This window comes from Hemiscyllium ocellatum, chromosome 6, assembly GCF_020745735.1.
Source record: "Hemiscyllium ocellatum isolate sHemOce1 chromosome 6, sHemOce1.pat.X.cur, whole genome shotgun sequence".
Classification (NCBI taxonomy): Eukaryota; Metazoa; Chordata; class Chondrichthyes; order Orectolobiformes; family Hemiscylliidae; genus Hemiscyllium; species Hemiscyllium ocellatum.
In genome coordinates, this window is record NC_083406.1 from 77,945,421 (window position 1) to 77,963,778 (window position 18,358).

The 18,358-nt window shown below is 39.3% G+C and overlaps 1 protein-coding gene across 2 annotated transcripts in view; it reads right to left on the reverse strand.

Moving 5' to 3' along the window:
• Window positions 1–18,358, reverse strand: part of cwf19l2 (CWF19 like cell cycle control factor 2) — a 132,632-nt gene that overhangs the window by 41,870 nt on the left and 72,404 nt on the right. For both annotated transcript variants that reach the window (XM_060826054.1, XM_060826053.1), the window contains exons 10-12: window positions 5,929–6,036; window positions 3,489–3,608; window positions 1,116–1,253 (exon numbers count right to left, since the gene is read on the reverse strand). In XM_060826054.1, coding sequence (XP_060682037.1) covers window positions 1,116–1,253; window positions 3,489–3,608; window positions 5,929–6,036 — 366 coding nt within the window. The remainder of the gene's footprint in view (window positions 1–1,115; window positions 1,254–3,488; window positions 3,609–5,928; window positions 6,037–18,358) is intronic.

Genomic DNA, 18,358 nt, shown 5'->3' on the forward strand with positions numbered 1-18,358 from the left:
CAGAGGAATACAAGAAAGAAAATAAATCACACTGGGCAGAGAAACGTGAGGTGAGAAAAATAAATATGTTGTAGAGTGGATTTCAGAAGGAGTGACGGAAAACATACTGTTTAAATTTGCAGAAAAGAGCTGAAGGTCGACACAAAAATTCAGACTTACCCAATCTTTAAAAAATCTGCATCAGCTAAAAGCTGGTATGGATCTTTTAATAATGATGCATTCATGGCTGGCTCTAAATTTTGAAGTTTTTTTGTACAATAGTTCTGTTAACTTAACAGTCATACATTAAATAGACTGTTCTCACAACATTGATTTAGTCACTGATTCCTTGAGTATCCAATGATTAGAAGTCTATTATAATTGTAATTAAAATTTAGTTAAATGTATAAATCAATGCTTCGGAATGAGATTTCAATTAAGACTAAAGGGATCAAATTCCTTCTGGTAACTTTTAGGGTATTAAGTGAAATGGGTTTAGGCTGTTGAGTCCAATCCAGATTTTTAAATAAAAGTCATTGTTAAACAGTACCTCCTCATGACAAAATGATTCCACAATCTGCACCAGCGCAGAAAGGCATATTAATTGTTTCCAGAGTTCAAGGCATACTTTGAGGTGACTGTTTGTCATAGTGCTGTAGCGAAGGCCTTTGCTCTGAACATTCCTGAGCAGGACATTATAACTGTCATGGTAACTCAAAAGTATTTGCTTTGGATAATCTTGGAAGATTTTAACGTGCACATAGATTAGAAACTTTTATAGGGATTGCTCATCCAGGGTTATAACCATGATTGAATTAAGAGAAGTGTCAGAGTCTTAATGACTGAAAGGATTTTCTTTAAATTTGGGCAAGGTCTCACATAAGGTAACCTCATTACAGTGAGTCTGCAAATCGTTTATTGAGATGATAAGTTCCAAGCATTCACTTCAGCAGCAATAGCAATCCAAACAATTGTAAAGTTACACATGTACCACACAACTAAGGTTATCCCTCTTTGTATGTAAATAACATCAATAAGCAGAATAGAAAGCTGAGAAATGTACAAAGGCAAAACTTCAAAAGGAACTTAAACTAACAAAAAACTTAGAAAATTTGATGACCAAAAAATATCCTTACTTTAGAAGCCAGTCGTGAAAATTTTTCATTCTGATCCTCTGCAGAAGTCATCTTTTCTTGTCTGACCAAGTCTCGTAGACTTAAATTGTCATCATCCTGGAAGTACCGAATCCTTTCGCCTTCATGGTGAGTTTCAATCTGAAACAATAACAATTATGTTTTGGTGGTACATAATATAATTGTAATGTAAAATTTCTAAAAGCCCATCGACCTTAAAAAATATTATATTGTGGTATTATAATCCTGCAAGTTTCATGTGTGGAATGAATCAAGGCTTAATAATAAGAAAAAAAACCCAAATTTTAACAGATAATTGGACTTTTAAAGCCAGGCTAGTTATAACATCAAGAACTCCTAACATTCCTAACTATAACGGGCCAAAGGCCCTTTTTCTCTGCTGAGGATATATATCTATGATCATATAATGGCAATCTTCTTTCATTGAATGCACTAACTTGCATATGATTTCAAGATAAATGCAAGAACACTTATACACAAAGAGTCTTAATTTTTCTACTTGGAATGAGAGAAAGCATCTATATTTTATGATTGAAGGCAAAAAATCAAAAGTTCTCAATGCAGACCTGGTCTTCTCATATACACTACCCTGAGGATCTTCTCCTCAATCACAATTTCCATACTTTTCTAAGATATCTCCTTGTTAGTCTTTCATGTACTTGTTTTCATTTAGCTGTATGTAAATAATTTATAATTTACTGTGATTCATGTAGGTGTTAGTTCTCTCTCCTTCTACTGTATTCCCTACAATTTTTGCACTCATACTAGAATTTGTATTAAAATTCTGTCTCTCTCAACCTTTAGTTTGTTTAAGGGGCATAAAAAGCAAAATTATAACCTAACTCTACTCTTCATCATAAATGTTTGACTTGGAATTTAATTTTTGTTTCAGATTTCTAGCATTTTTTCCCCTTATTTTAAACTCTTGCTGAAAAACATTGCAAATCATATGTTCTATCATAACGAGCAATTGCAAAACAGTTGTACCTGTTCAATGTTGCATCTAGCTTTATAGGAATTTTATTGTAACGTGCTTTAATATTGGCTGTTTTATTGCTTAATTAGTATGTTCTTATATTCTAGCTGCCAGTAAATCACTTACAGTTTTTCACTGAACAACAGCTTTTATATGTGTGCATTCCTAATTATAACTGTTTCACCTTTGTTGGCAGCAACTTCGAACTGTACAGCCCAAAGCTCTGATATGCCCCCACGACACCTCTCGGCTTCTCTACTTCATTTTCAAGATGTTGCACAATAGTTACGACTCTAACTACTCCTTAAATATCTTAGGACCATACCTTGTTTTACAGTGCTCCTGTGAAGCATCCTGGCACATTTTATCACACTTAACACACTAAACAAATACAAAGAGTAGTTATTGTGGATTTCTTTTATACTTAATAACAAACATCACACTTATGATGTCATGCTAAACCTTTAGGGCAAAACTGTGCATGTATGATAAAAAAAACACTTAAATCTGCATACATAGCTGAATTATAAAATCATACTTTTTGATGTCAAATTCATAATTATCCATTAGAAACACCTATGTTCACATTTATCAGTGTCCAGCTATGTGAATTTAAATATACCACCAGCTGCAGTTGCTCAGTTTTATATCTCTCACTTGCTTGTGTAAAGTGCACAAAAATAATTCACGCTGCAACTAGCTGTACTCTGCTTTCGAAGTTTTCTAAGTTTTGCAAAAGAGTACACATTTTTCATTATTTATTTACCATGCTACAATGGATTAAGAAGTATGTTATAAAGTTTTAGTTCAAATCTAAGGGATATATCACAGTGACCAATCCATTTGGCATCTATTAACCCTATGCTGGAAAACAAGATAAAGTTGCAGTTGACAAAACTCCACTTGCCATTTGTTCCAAAGATCTGTTGAATTCATGAAAAGACTTTGCTGAAACCAGAAAGAGAATTCTAAGCATCATGCGGTGGTATTTTGCAGCACAGAAAGCAGTTATAGACTGATAGATTACAATTATTTATAACAGTGGAATTATTTTGGCATATATGGCACCAAAGCTCAACCTTCCGTCTCCAAGTTCAAGAAATTCAAGGAAACTGAATAAATGGGACCAAATGCATTTCAATACCACTCCATCAAGCAAATGTCAACAATTTGCAAGATACAAACATGTTTCACCTCAATATTTGATTTCTTCACTGAACAGTATCTGGATTTGATAATTTCAGAACAACCTTTTAAAAATGTAAGTATAATCATGACATTTCTGCCCGGAACTAATCACCTTCTTGGAAGTAGTCACCTGTTTTAACTTAAGATCATGACTATTAAGATCAAATTCATGGTTATAAAAGTAAAATTACCATTTGCCTTTTCTTCTTTCCTCCCTTTTGCCTGTTAGATTCTGCAGAGGCACCAACAGGCCACACTCTCCCTGATTCATCAGATCGAACAAGAATCACTTCCTGATTTTCATCTGCAGTCTAGGTTAGTTAAAGAAAGACAACTTCTTAGATAAATATTTACATTTATTACAACAACCGGTAAGAGCGCAGCAGTAACAAGTTGGTAGTGTCAGTGGAGTAGTGATCTAGAGGCACACGTTAATGCTGTTAGGAACATGGCTCCAATTCCCTCATGACAGTTTAAGGAGCTTAAATACAATCCATAAGTACAGAATTAATAAGTAAGCTTACATAATGGTGACCGTGAAACCATTGTCAATTGCTGTAATAACTCCATCTGATTCACTAATGGTCTATAGGGAAAAATCAAACTCCTTACCTGGTCTGGCATACACATTATTCCAGATCCACTGCAAAGTGATCAACTCTTAACTGCTCTTTGAAATGGCCTAGCAAGCAACTCAGATGCTTCAAAGCTGCTAGAGAAATGAAACTGCATGGACACAAGCATCAACCTAGATACCAGAAACAACACCACCATACCCAATTGTGTTGACTCTTCGTAGACCCCTTTTTCATCATCCGGAGGTCTGTGCCAAAATTGAATGAGCTGTCACATTGACAGAACCTGTCTCGGCTCAGTGCTAAATTGATTCATCTAGTCTATATAAGGCTTGTAGTCATGTATGACAACTAAGTTGCCCATACTCAATGTTTCTGTCTTGATTAATATCATTACTCCATAATATCAGCACTGTTTGGTGACCTATAAATACCTCCAACTAATACCTGCTGCCCTTTGCAGTTTCTTAGTTTCACCTAAACAGACTCCACACATTATTTTTCTAATTTGAGATATCCCACTAATAACTTAGTGGGCGGCACGGTGGCACAGTAGTTAGCACTGCTGCCTCACAGCGCCGGAGACCGGGGTTCAATTCCCGACTCAGGCGACTGACTGTGTGGAGTTTGCACGTTCTCCCCGTGTCTGCGTGGGTTTCCTCCGGGTGCTCCGGTTTCCTCCCACAGTCCAAAGATGTGCGGGTCAGGTGAATTGGCCATGCTAAATTGTCCGTAGTGTTAGGTAAGGGGTGAATGTAGGGGTATGGGTGGGTTGCGCTGCGGTGGGTCGGTGTGGACTTGTTGGGCCGAAGGGCCTGTTTCCACACTGTAAGTCTAATCTAATCTAAAAAAAAACTTACTTATCCCGTTCCTTATTATAAGTGCAACTCCATCTCCTTTTCTTTCTTGCCTGTTCTTCCTCAACATCTGGTAGTTACCTATTCCCTCGATGTCTGAATGCCTCTTCTCTGTGGTGTGACCACCTCCATCTTCATGCTATCCACATTTTTCTCTACATCACAGATGTTCACTCTTTGAAACCTGTAGCTGAAGCTTGTGCAGCCCATTCCACTTGGACCGTGATCTGTCATCTCATAACTCTAAAAACTATTTGTAACTCTTGGAATAAGTACAAAGTTACTGTAAAAACACTACAAGATATTTCTCAGAAGAGGATAAAACAATCATTGAGAGACTTAAAATATAAATTAAACATTGACTAAATCTACTCACCAATCAGCTTTTTCTGCACTCATGATGTTATGTCTTTGTTGGTCTCAGCACAGATAGGCCTCTCAACCCATGCATTATTTTGTCTCCTACTCACCTCTCACTCTGCAGACCTTATTTCTTGAAGGTAACTTTAATCAAAATATCTCTCTCTTCTCCTGCCCCGAATTCCCACTTTGACTCAATTTTAAAAATTTTATTCACTCGTGTAATGTGGGTGTCACTGTCTGGCCAGTATTTATTGCCTATCTCGCATTGTCATTGTGCAGATGGTGCTGAGCTGCCTTCTTGAACGGCTACCGATGACCCAGAATGCCATTAGGGAGGGAATTCCAGCATTTGGATCCAAAAACAGAGAAGGAACAGCGATATATTTCCAAATCAGAATGGTGAATGGCTTGGAAGGGAACTTGCAGGAAATTGCTCCCATGTATTCTAGATAGTCACTCCGTCTCAGTCACACTCAGGCAAAAAAATCCCTAAATAACTGCGCAATTTATTCCAACCATATGCTTTTGAACAATCTCTTATTTTAATGAGTCGCTTGTTCTTCTTGAACATCCTACACTTAGGGTTTATTGCACCTTTGAAAATACTTTGCTAAACTACAAAACAAAAGTTCAGTAAAATTCGATGCATTTAAGATCTTTTTCAGGGAAACAGAAACTTCTGATGATAAGCCTCATATTGCACTGCTTTTACTTACGTAACATTTCAAAAGAATTAATTTATGGTAACAAGATATTACAGTTGTTTGCCAGTTTCTTCATAATAGATACAATGAGGATAGTGGATTTTTAAAAATTCACCATCAGTGTGGTCTTACCATATTGTCTGTCCTCTTTGATGCCGTCGAAGTTGTTGGGTGATTTTGGCCTTGGTCATTCAATTTCCGAGCTTCCTCTAATTGATTCTTAAGTTTGGACGCAAGTTCCTTATTAATCAAAATTAAAAGTGTATTCTTTAAATACAGAGCGTATAAGATATTTCAAATGTTCAGACAGACTGTAAACAAATTTACTAAAATGTTAATAATCAAAATAACATCAAGAAAACAATCATGAAGACGTTACATGATGCTATTGTTACTATATAACAATTTTATTACGTATTTACTTTCTATTCATAATATAATGGAATTCATCTATCACCACTTTCACTTAGGCAGTGTGCTATGAACAGAACAGAATATAGATAGGTTCATTCCAGGTTTAAGTTGAATTCCTCGCAGTGAGGTAGCACAACTGGGTCTCAGCACTGGTATTCACACATCATTGAACATTGATCCATGCTGGGAAGATCATATATGCAAGCTTTTGCTAAGAACAGATCCTCACTGGATACACAGGGTACATCCTCTACACACTGGTGGGGGTCTATAAGAGCTCAAAGGAAAAAAAAAGGAAGAAAATTGAAGTTGTGAAAGTCAAACAAGACGTCAGTGATGTATTTTGGATGGATCATCTCAGCTGTTCTAGATGGACTGCAGCCATTTAAGACCTGATTCAAGCCCATTGGTTGGTTAGTTCAGATGGTTGGAGTGTGGTCCTTGTCACGCCAACATCACGGTTCAATCCCTGTGCTAACCAAACTGTACTGCCCCTGAACCAAGAAACCCAGGTTCAAGTCTCAGCTGCTCCAGAAGTGTTTTGATTAGAAAAATAGGACAAATAATTTTTTCAAAAAATTTGAGTGTGACTCATCATGAGCATATGCAATCAAGGTTCTGAAACAAATGCTGGACTTGCCATAAGACATACGAGCAGAAGTCGGCCATTCAGCCCATCAGGTTTGCTCTGTCATTCAATGGATCATGCTGATCTGATAATCTCCAACTCCACTTTCCTGCCTTTTCCACTTAATCCTTGATTCCCTTACAAATCCAAGATGGAGGCAGAGTAGGACATCCCAATTGGAGGTCGTCTATTTGCCAGTCCCTTTCCTTTATCCTTCACTTTTTTTTCTCCTCTCCGTAGTTTTTCTTTTTTCCACTTGCCCCACCTGGAGAGTGGAGTCGAGGAGAGGAGTGTGCAGGCATGTCCAGCAGTAGAATGGAGCAAGCACAGGTTGAGTCCTGTGGTGGCAGCAGAGCAAATGGATGTTTCCCGGAGTGGAGGCGGACCAAGTCGCAGATGGAGGCCAGCATGTGAAGACAGCATGGCCTCGTCCTCTGGGTCCTGCAGGCACAGACTGGAACTTAAATGCTTATGGTCACTTATTATCATTCTGAACTTTTTCACTGTTTCATGCTAATCCATATTCTTTTGTACTCTGCAACAACAATTTTTTTTAAACTATGTAAGATTTGTACCTAGGTACTTATATCTAAGTTGGCAGCATTAAAGGCAGCCATGGTAAAAACGTTTCACTGTACTCCTGTACTGGCACACGTGAGAATAAAAAATATTCTATTCTATATAAAAAAATTCAAAACCTCAGCCTATAATGTATTTCATGAACAAGTCTCAACAGCCCTCTCCGATAAAGGATTCCACAGGTTCACTATCTTCTGAGAAAAAGATTCCTCTACTCCTCTGACTTAAAATGGTGACCCCGTATTTTGGGATTATGCCTGCTGGTCCTGGACTCTCCTACAAGGGAATCACTCTTTTCACATCCACCATGTCAAGAGACCTAGGAATCTTGTATACATCAATAAAGTCACCTCTTATTCTTCTATAATCCATTAATCACAGGCTCAATTTACTCCACCTCTCCTCATGAGAGGGTCCCCTCCATCTCTGGTATCAGCCAACTGAATCTTCTCTGGACTGCCTCCAGTGCCAATATATATTTTCCTTAGCTAAGAGACACAAATGGTTTACAATATTCCAGCTGTTGTTTGACTAATGCCTTGTAAAGCTTTAACAAAGCCTCCCTACAATTAGGCTTCATTCCCTTTGAAATAAAAGCAAATGTTCCATTTGCATTCCCTGTTAACCAATGAACCCGGATGCTAGGTTTATTTGATTCATTTCAAATTCCTCCATGCTGTAACTTTCTCAGTCTTTCTCCACTTAAGTAACATTCAGCTCCTCTGTTCTTCCAGCCAAAATGCAATATATCACATTTGCCCACATTATATTACATCTTTCCTATCTCCCTCTGCAGATTCTTTGTATCATCCTCACTACTTGCCTTCTCACCTCTTTTTGTGTCATCTGTAAACTATCTATAGTACATTTACTTTCCATGCAAGTCATTCATATATATTATGGAAATATTTTAACCACTGAGCCACTGTGCCTCCCAAAGCAAATCTGATAAGTCTCATAGTCATGGTTATTGAAAAAAAGACAGTCCATGGGATTGGGATAAATACACTAGTGTAGATTGAGAATTGTTTAATAAACCAAACAAATTATAGGAATAACGGATCATTCTTTTACTACTAGGGTACTGCAAGAATCAATGTTAGGTCCACAGATGTTCAAAGTCTATACAATTATTTAGCTGTGGAGAACAATTGTAATATTTCCAAATTCGTCAATGACATCAAACTGGGTGGGAATACAAATTGGGAGAAGGATACACGAAGGCTTCAAAAGTACTTGGGACATGGTAAGTGAATAGGCTAGTACAGCCATTCTCAATCTCTGAAGGGTTCTAGCACATTTGCAGGGGGCCAAAGACTGAAAACCGTGAAAATGGGAGCCCCAAGGGTGTCTGGGGACCCCGGTAACTGAGCCGACAAAAAGCACAAGTAACAACCTTCATTGGAGTCAATAGTATCTCTCCTGCTTTTAATATCTTTCCAATACACTGTTTGAATTTGGCGCACCAAGTAAATTAATTGCTTAAGCTCCTCCCACACAGCTTCACTTTAGAGTCAGTCGGGAATCAGACTGCATTGAGTCAACATATTCAATCAAGGGTTCGTGCAAGCATTATCGCCATACTTCATTATCCAAAGATCAGCGTGTCTTGATAGACCTTTTTCATCTTAATTCATTTATTCATTATTTTCCTTGTAAGAAGTGCCTTGTGATTATTTTTGTTACATCAGAAATAAGTCTACCCAGGAGTTCCTTGGCAAAAAAAAAGTGCGGGCAGTATTCAGTGGAATACTTATCATATGGTTTCATTGCATCTTTGTAAAACCCATCTTTGCCCATACATTTGAACTACATTGTTAAATGAAAGCACGAGGTCAAGCAAATTGAAAAAACTATATTTGGATACCTTGCATCCTGATAAGAAGGATAAACACTTAGAATTTTGAAGAAATCTTCGCGATAATTTTGAAAGAAGGCTAACGCTGAAACAAATGCTTACTTAAATGTCACAGAAATTAGAGAAGGGTCTTGTTTCATCATATAAAATTAGTAATTGGATTACTAAAATGGGAAATGGTCACAATGTTAGTGAGTCGCTTATCCTGCCTTCAGTGTCCATAATAATATCTGATGTCATTACTTCAAGTGCCAAAGAAGCAATTCAGGCAATTCCTTTAAGTAATTCTACTGTTGCCAGAAGAATCGATGAGATGGTACAGGATATGGAAGAGAGATTGGTCAGTTCATTTCAATCCAAGAAATTCTCTTTACAATTAGACAAAATTACTTTACAAGATAACAACACTCTTCTCATGGCTTTTTATAGAATCTGGAGCAGAAACGAACTGATGGAAGAGATGTTGCTTGCCAGGTGGATTAAAACAGATACTAAGGGACTGTCCATTTTTGAAGAAGTCAGAGGTTACTGAAGCGAGAACAATATTCCAACGGAGAATATAAATGCTTGTACAAGTAATGGTGTTGCTCCTACAGTTAACTGATACAGAGGATTCATCATCCATCTAAAAAGAGTTATACCTTCTGTCTTTCCTATTCATTGCATCATTCACAGGGAGCACCTAGTAGCTGAAAACTTAGGAGAACGTCTCAATCTTTCACTTTCAGTTTTCATAACAGCTGTAAACTTCATCAAATCCCATGCCCGTCAGGATCATCTTTTCCGGCAGCCGTGTGAAGAAAATGAAGATGATTTCCAGATGCTGCTGCTGCATACCAAAATGAGGTGGCTTTCTAAGGGAAACTGTCTTCAACATTTTGTTACACTCTGGGACACCACAGTTTCCTTCTTGTCTGATAAGGAGCATGGAGAAAGACTCATTGATGATCAGATGGATATATTTTATCTGGCAGATATTTTTCAGAAATTTAATTTGTTAAACAAGACCTTACAGGGCAAAAACAGTAATCTCGTAGATCGTAAGGAAGCCCAATGCTCCCTTCTTGCAGAAGCTCAAAGTCTATCGGCACAATATGGGATGTTGAGAATTTTTACAATTTCCAACCTAAAGGTGATCGCAGAGGCACTGAAGGAAGAACTTACCGTTTATGTGAAATATCTAAAGCAGATACACAAGCATATGCAAGAAAGATTCAATGACATGGTAAACCTCGGTATCCTGGATTACATTTTGAATCCATTTGAAGTATAACCTACCCAAATTAAGGCAGAAATTCAAGAGGTTGATTGTGATATAACTGCACGGCTTCAGTTCAGTCAATTTCAACAAGAATTTTGGATCAAAAGTGATTTGCTGAATAAATTTACAACACTGTGGGAAAAAGCCCAAACATTTTTTATTGCCTTTCCCACAACATATTTGGTTAAGAGTGATGCTGCAAGGTAATTTCCTTGATAAAATCCAGGAACAGAACTGATGTCGCAACAAGAGGTGACCTCCGACTGTCAATGTATAATTTGGAGTCTGATATCATGAAACTTGCAGAAAAGCACTAAGCTTAAGAATTGCATTACGCTGATAGATGTGTAATTTCATACAGTCTTTTTTTTTAAAGTTTTGTCCAGTATGTTGGAATGTTCAAGTTTTCTTGATGTTCAATAATAAATGATTTTCTGTCTATTTGTTAGTGTTGTATCCTTGTTTGAAACGGAAGCCCTGGAATCTGAGAAGAGCACGAAGGGGGCTGTGGCCAAAAAATGGTAGGGAATCATTGGGCAAGAATACTGCAGGTTAAGTGTGTAAACCTTTGTGAAGTTAATTCACATTGTTGGAAAAATACGAAAAGGCAGAATATTGAAATTAAAATTGACAGAAGTTGAGAAGTGCAGGTGTCCAAAGGTACTTGGGTATCCCTGTTCATGAGTACTGAAAGTAAGCATGCAAGTCTAGCTTGCAACTAGGTAGACAAATGGAATTCTGGCGTTCACTGCAGGGAATCGGATTACAGATATAAAGACGTTTTACTGTAGTTGCATTGGGCTTTGTTGAGACTTCACCTGGAATATTTTGTATGATTCTGTTCCCCTTATCTAAGTGGGTAAAATATATGCCATCCAGGGAGTACAACAGAGGTTCATCAGATTAATCCCCAGGATGGTGGGATTGTCTTTTAGGGGGAAGATTCGAGATACTACACCTGTGTTCCCCGGAACTTGAAAGAATGCGATGGAACTTCTTTGAATCCAATTAAATTCTCACAGGGCATGGGGTGGATGTTTTCACTGGCTGGTGAGTCTAACACAAGGAAACATAATCCCAGTTTAAGGGTTAAACCTTTTAAGACTGATAGGAGGATCGATTTTTTTTAAACTTACAGTGGCAAAGCTTTGGAAATCTTTAGTTCAGAGGACTGCAGAGCTCAACCACTGAACATGTTTATGACAGAAATCATTAGGTTTTTGGAGAGACCAATGACATCAAGAGATATGGATATTGCACAGAGAAGTGATTTTGGTGGATGATCAGCCTTGATCAAACTTAATGGCAGAACATGCTCAATGGGCTGAAAGGCCTGAAATTTCTTTCCTTGGAGTGTTGAATGCTAAGGAGTGACCTTACAGAGGTTCATAAAATCATGAGAGGCACGGATAGGTGAATAGCCAAGGTTTTTTGCCAAGGACAGTGAAATAACACCAAGTTACCCTTTATTTACAATAAGCATAATACAAGACTTTGACCCAGCTAGCTCAGAACCAGCTCCTAACATGAACAGAACCTCTGATACTTCTGTTTACATCTAACAGCCAGGACTCCCTGATTGAGACAGTCAGCCTGGGCTAATGAGAGAACTCAATCTAGGACGTCCACCTGCCTGACCTCATTACAATCATCACATCTCTCCCTCTCTAAGTTCTGGGATGTAGGCCCATTCTGTTTCCTATAGCTTGTCCTGGGGGACCAAGTCCAGTTCCTCTCTAACTCTGCCTTGGACACTTGCGGTTTGTACCAGACTGTAGCCCGCCTCTTGGGCCCAGCGCATCACAAATCCCTACTGTGTGGAAACAGGCCATTTGGCCCAATACGTCCACACCAACTTTCTGAAGAAGAGTATTCCACCCAGACCCTTTCCTCTACCCTACATTGCCCCTGACTGATGCACCTCGCCTACTCCATCCCTGACACTAAAGACAATTTAGCATGGCCAATTGACCTAACCTGTATATCTTTGGACTGTGGGAAGAAACTGGAGCACCCAGAGGAAACCCAGACAGACACAAGTAGAATGTGCAAACTCCAGTCTGCTGAGACTGAAATTAAACTGAGCTGAAATGTGAGGCAGCAGTGCTAACCACTGTGCCACATCTGTAAAAAAATTTATCTTCATCTTTAAGCAATAATGGCATTAAGACTGCGACATCTGCTGTGTCAATCTTGTTCTTGGAAGTTTCAGAGGGAGAAACCATGCATTCTGATGGCCTTGCCTAAGTTCTGAGGGGCCAGGTAAATTTAGCTCCTGTCCCATTTGCAAGGTTACAGCTTTCATGTGGTCCACGTGCCTGTTCAGGATCACCTCTCATGACCGAACTTTGTACATGACGGGACCTGACCTCGCTTTGGCCCTGCCTCTTACCCATGTAGGGCCATTACCATGGTTTCAACACCAACTTCATCCCGTGAAGTAAACGGCCTCTTTCCTTTAAAGGAGTTTGTGTCTAGCATTGGCATTCCTAATGCCATTTTATCTTCTACCCCACTCCACGTGTGTGACGACCAGGTTTAATTTGCTGTGGAGTCTTCTCCACAATAGAACTCTGCTGAAACTGTCCCCATGGTTGCACAAGGGGTTGTCCTTATAATCAAGCAGGAACCAAGACAATTTGGCATTGAATGAAGCTGCAGGCTGTTTCTTTAAGCCTGCCTTCAAAGTTTGAACGCCTCTTTCCTATAAGACGATTGGAAGTTTGATGATATGGGGCTGCCCTTACATGCTAAATGCCATTTGACTTTAGAGTCATCGGGTCACAGAGATGTACAGCACGGAAACAGATCCTTCGGTCCAACATGTCCATGCCGACCAGATATGCCAAACCAATCTAATCCCACCTGCCATCACTTGGCCCATAACCCTTCAAGCCTTTCCTATTCATATACCCATCCAGGTGCCTTTTTAATTGTACCAACCTCCACCACTTTGTCTGGCAGCCCATTCCAGGCACGCACCACCCTCTGCATGAAAAAGTCGCCCCTTAGGTCTCATCTATATCTTTCCCCTCTCACCCTAAACCCTCTAGTTCTGGATTCCCCCACCCCAGGGAAAATACCTTGTCTATTCACTCTATCCATGCCTCTCATGCTTTTATAAAGCTTCAAAAGGTCACCTCTCAGCCTCCAATGCTCCAGGGAAAACAGTCCTAGTCGAGTCAGCCTCTCCCTCTCAAATCAAATCCTCCAACCCTGGCAACTTCGTTGTAAATCTTTTCTGAACCCTTTCAAGTTTCACAACATTCTTCCGATAGGAAAGAGACCAAAATTGGACGCAATATTCCAAACATCCTAAGCAAAGTCCTGTACAGCGCAACATGATCTCCCAACTCCTGTACTCAACACTGACCAATAAAGGAAAGCATACCAAACACCTTCTTCACTATCCTATCTACCTGCAACTCTATTTTCAAGGAGCTATGAACCTGCACTCCAAGATTTCTTTGTTCAGCAATATTCGAATCCCCTGTTGGCAAACGATGGCTCATTGTCTGTGACCAACACTTCCAGGAGTCCATGAAATGCAAACGTTGCTCGCAGCTTTTCAAACATCATCCCCATGTTTGTCAAATGAATTCTATGCACATCTAACCATTTTGAATGAGCACCCACCATGACTAAAAACATAGAGCCCATGAAAGGACTGGCATAGTCAATATGCAATTGGTCTTCCCTTTATTAGCATGTCAATCAGATGAATGGCGATCTGGGGTAGACCTTGTAAAATGTGCTCCATTATCCAATGAAGAATGGAACAGGCTGATGCTACTCCAAAAAACAGTCTCGCACATGCGTATGAATTATAGCATACTTCTGGGAATCCACATCTAATCATAATTGCAGATAAGCATGACTCATGTCCAGCTTCATAAATGACAGCCCCACCCCCGCCGCCCCTTTTGCGTACAAGTCCTCTATGTGAGGAATTGGATATTTATTTAGCTGCGAAAAGGATTTGAAATCCCTACAAAGATGAATCGATCCATCAGGCTTCACAATCGGTAGGAATGGTGTCACCCATTCCATAAACTGTAGTAGTTTGATGATTCCTTTGCTTTCGAGCCTTCTGATTTCTATGTCTATTTTTGCATGTAAGGCAAATGGCACAGGGCAGGCATTGCAGAATTGTTAAATTGCTTCCTCGTCAACATGCAAAGCGGCCTTGGCTGCTTTGATGGTTCCAAGACTTCCTAAAAAACGTCCAGGTATTTAATTAGGACGTCAGTTCGGCAGCCATTTTCTCATAAATCAAATTGAATCTTTCTCTCCCAATTTTGTCCCATCAAGCTTGGGTCCAAACGTTTTACTACAATCAATCAGTCGTAGCTGAACCAGTTGCTTCTCATAAGAGATTGGGACTGAAGTTATACCTTTGAATTGTTGAGGTTCCCCAGTCGAGCCAAGGTGTTACACAAACTTAAGGGTTGGAGTCCAGATCCAATTTTAGAAAAAACTGGTTTTGCAATCACTTGTTCTACAGCCACACCAGAATCAACCTCCATAAAAAGTGAGTGATCATTTATCCAGAAGTTTATTTTGATTGGTTTTGCTCTGGATGTTGTCAAGCAATTTAAATGTTACAAATGAGCTGTTGGTGGACTTTGCAGGATATACATTCTCCTAGATACCATCCTATGACTTATCTTACTCAACTCGGATCTAGTGGGACTCTTTTGCTGTCTTGAGTCCACATACAAGCAGCAACTACAATGGCCTGCCAGCCTGGAATCCTTGAGATACTTTTAACTATTTAGCTTTGTTTTTTGGGTTTTGCTCTGGGCTAACCCAGAGTCTCTTTGTTCAGGATATGACCTGAGTGAGTCTATGCAGTGTTCCTCAAGCTCAGTTGGCCTGGCAAAGGTGTCCACTCCCGTCAGAATATCCTGTAACTCATAAGCTCCACTTTCTGTATTTTCTAATGACAAAGCCAGCTGTAGTGCTTGTTTGAAGTCTAATTGGGCTTCAGCTGGTAAGCACTTTTGAGTGGTTACACCAATTAATCACACTCTCATCTAGTGAACTAAGTCAACACAGGCCAGTATGCTGTCACCAAGTGACCCTTTATTTAGACATGCATAATACAAGACACTGACCCAGCTAGCTCAAAGCCAGCTCCTAGAGCAAGGAGAACCCCTGACACTCCTGTTTAATTCTTTTGGCCAGGACTCCGAGGCAGTTAACCTGGTTGAATCGGGGAACTCATATTCTATAAGGTCTACCTGACTGACTCCACTCCAATCACTACAGGAGTACAAAACTAGAGGGCATAGGTTTAAGGTGACAGAGGAAAGATTTAAAAAGAACTTGAGGGGCAACTGTTTCACACAGAGTTGTGTGTGCATGGAATGAGCCAAATGCAGGCAAATGGGACTAGCTCAGTTTAGGATACCTGGTCAGCATGGATTACATTAGATTAGATTAGATTACTTACAGTGTGGAAACAGACCCTTCGGCCCAACAAGTCCACACTGACCCTCCGAAGAGCAACCCACCCAGACCCATTCTCCTATATCTAACACTACGAGTAATTTAGCATGGCCAATTCACCTAACCTGCACATACTTTGCGGCTGTTGGAGGAAACCAGAGCACCCGGAGGAAACCCACGTAGACACAGGGAGAACGTGCAAACTCCACACACAGTCATCCAAGGTGGGAATTGAACCCAGGTCTCTGGTGCTGTGAGGCAGCAGTGCTAATCACTGTGCCACCATGCCGCCCATGGAGGAGTTGGACGAAGGGTCTGTTACCATGCTGTATGACTCTATGACTCTAATTTCTGATATGAAGTACTATACAGCTAAAATTTCTCACACCACAAATATAAATCTACTAGACCACTTCATTAGCAAGTCAGTGTAGTCTGATTTATCTCTAAAGCCAATTAACAAATTCTGACTTACTTCAGAAAAATACTTTAAAACATATTTCACAAAATTTTAGCCTAAAAAATGCCAAAGTGGGAAATAATGGATCCTGTCTCTCATATTGTGTAAATTATTTTGACATGAAAACATAAATTTGATAATGTAAGGTCTGGAATGCACTATTAAAGATAAATACTGAGCTGCCCAAGATATAACATTGATTTGTTTTCATTGCTACAAGATAGCAAAGATACGGAGACCAATAATGAGAGATTTGAGACATAACACTGATGCAAATTAGTCTGTTCAGACTCAGCACCAACTACGCTTATTAATTCATTCTGACGGACGTTATAACTTTATCCTGTATGAAACAAATGGCGAGCTCTTAGACTAAGGTTTAGTCTGTTAAAATGAATACTCACCAAATTAGCAACAATAGAATAATGTTGTAAACTGTAATGTTGTAAATAATGACAGATATCACTGTTGGGATCCTGAATCTCACCATTGCTTTGGTCATTAAGGCACCTCAGAATCTAACAAGGCGGAGTTACGTAATTTATTTAATAAGGACCGGCAGAGTGCTCTGGACACTTGTATATCTCTGAAATATTATCCAGACAGTCAGTACTTTACCAGTATTGAGTTCTTCGAATTAACATTGATAGGAATTTTGCAGTGCTCTATTAATATAAAAATCAGGATATCAGCACATTAACGGCAGTATACATACAATATCCAAGTACTTATAGAGCTCACAAGCAAATGCAGATGTGGATAATTCAATAATGGAATGACTGACAAAGGATGAATGGACAAAATGGTGTATTGAATTATGTGATATTTTGCAATTACTTTTGGAATTGAAACAAATATTTTTGTATAAATTCATTACTGCTCATCTTTATTCATGAAAATTAGAAAGCAACTTTAATTTAGCTGGTCATTAAAATCTCTTAACAGTTAGAACTGGAAAAGCGATAATATTTCAATGAAAGCATAAGGGATGGTCAAAGCATACAGGAGGATATAGATAGACTGGAGAGTTGGGTGGAAAAGTGGCAAATGAATTTTAATCCAGACAAACGTGAGGTGATGTATTTAGGCACGTACCCTGAAAGTTGCTGCACAGGTAGATGGAGTGGTCGAGAAGGCATATATTATACTTTCCTTCATTGGACGGGGTGTTGAGTATAAGAGCTGACGAATCATGTTAAAATTGTACAGGACATTGGTTTGGCCGCATTTGGAATACTGAGTACAGTTCTGGTTGCCACATTACCAAAAGGATGTGGACACTTTGGAGAGGGTGCAGAGAATATTTATGAGGATGTTGCCTGGTATGGAAAGTGCTAGCTATGAAGACAGGTTGAGTAGGTTAGGTTTATTTTCACTAGAAAAAAAGGAGATTGAAGTGGGACCTGATTGAGGTTTACAAAATCATGAAGGGTATAGACAGGATGGATAGAGACAAGCTTTTTCCTAGGGTGAAGGATTCCATAACCAGAGGTCACGCTTTCAAGGTGAGAAGTGGAAAGTTTAAGGGGGATACAAGCGGCAAGTACTTCACACAGAGGGTGGTGGGCGTCTGGAACGCATTGCCAGCAGAGGTGGTAGAGGCAGGCACGGTAGATTCATTTAAGATGCGTCTGGACGGATGCATGAGTAGGTAGGGAGCAGAGGGATACAGATGCTTAGGAACTGACCAACACGTTTAGACAGTACATTTGGATCAGCTCAGGCTTGGAGGGTTGAAGGGCCTGTTCCTGGGCTGTAAATTTTCTTTGTTGTTCTATTTATTTATGTTACTATTTTTTATTTATTATGCTACTGTTTATGAACCTATACATCTTATCATACACAATAATAGTCTATTACTAAATATAGTCATAGAAGATGCAAATTGTGTGAATAGCCATCTTTCAGAAC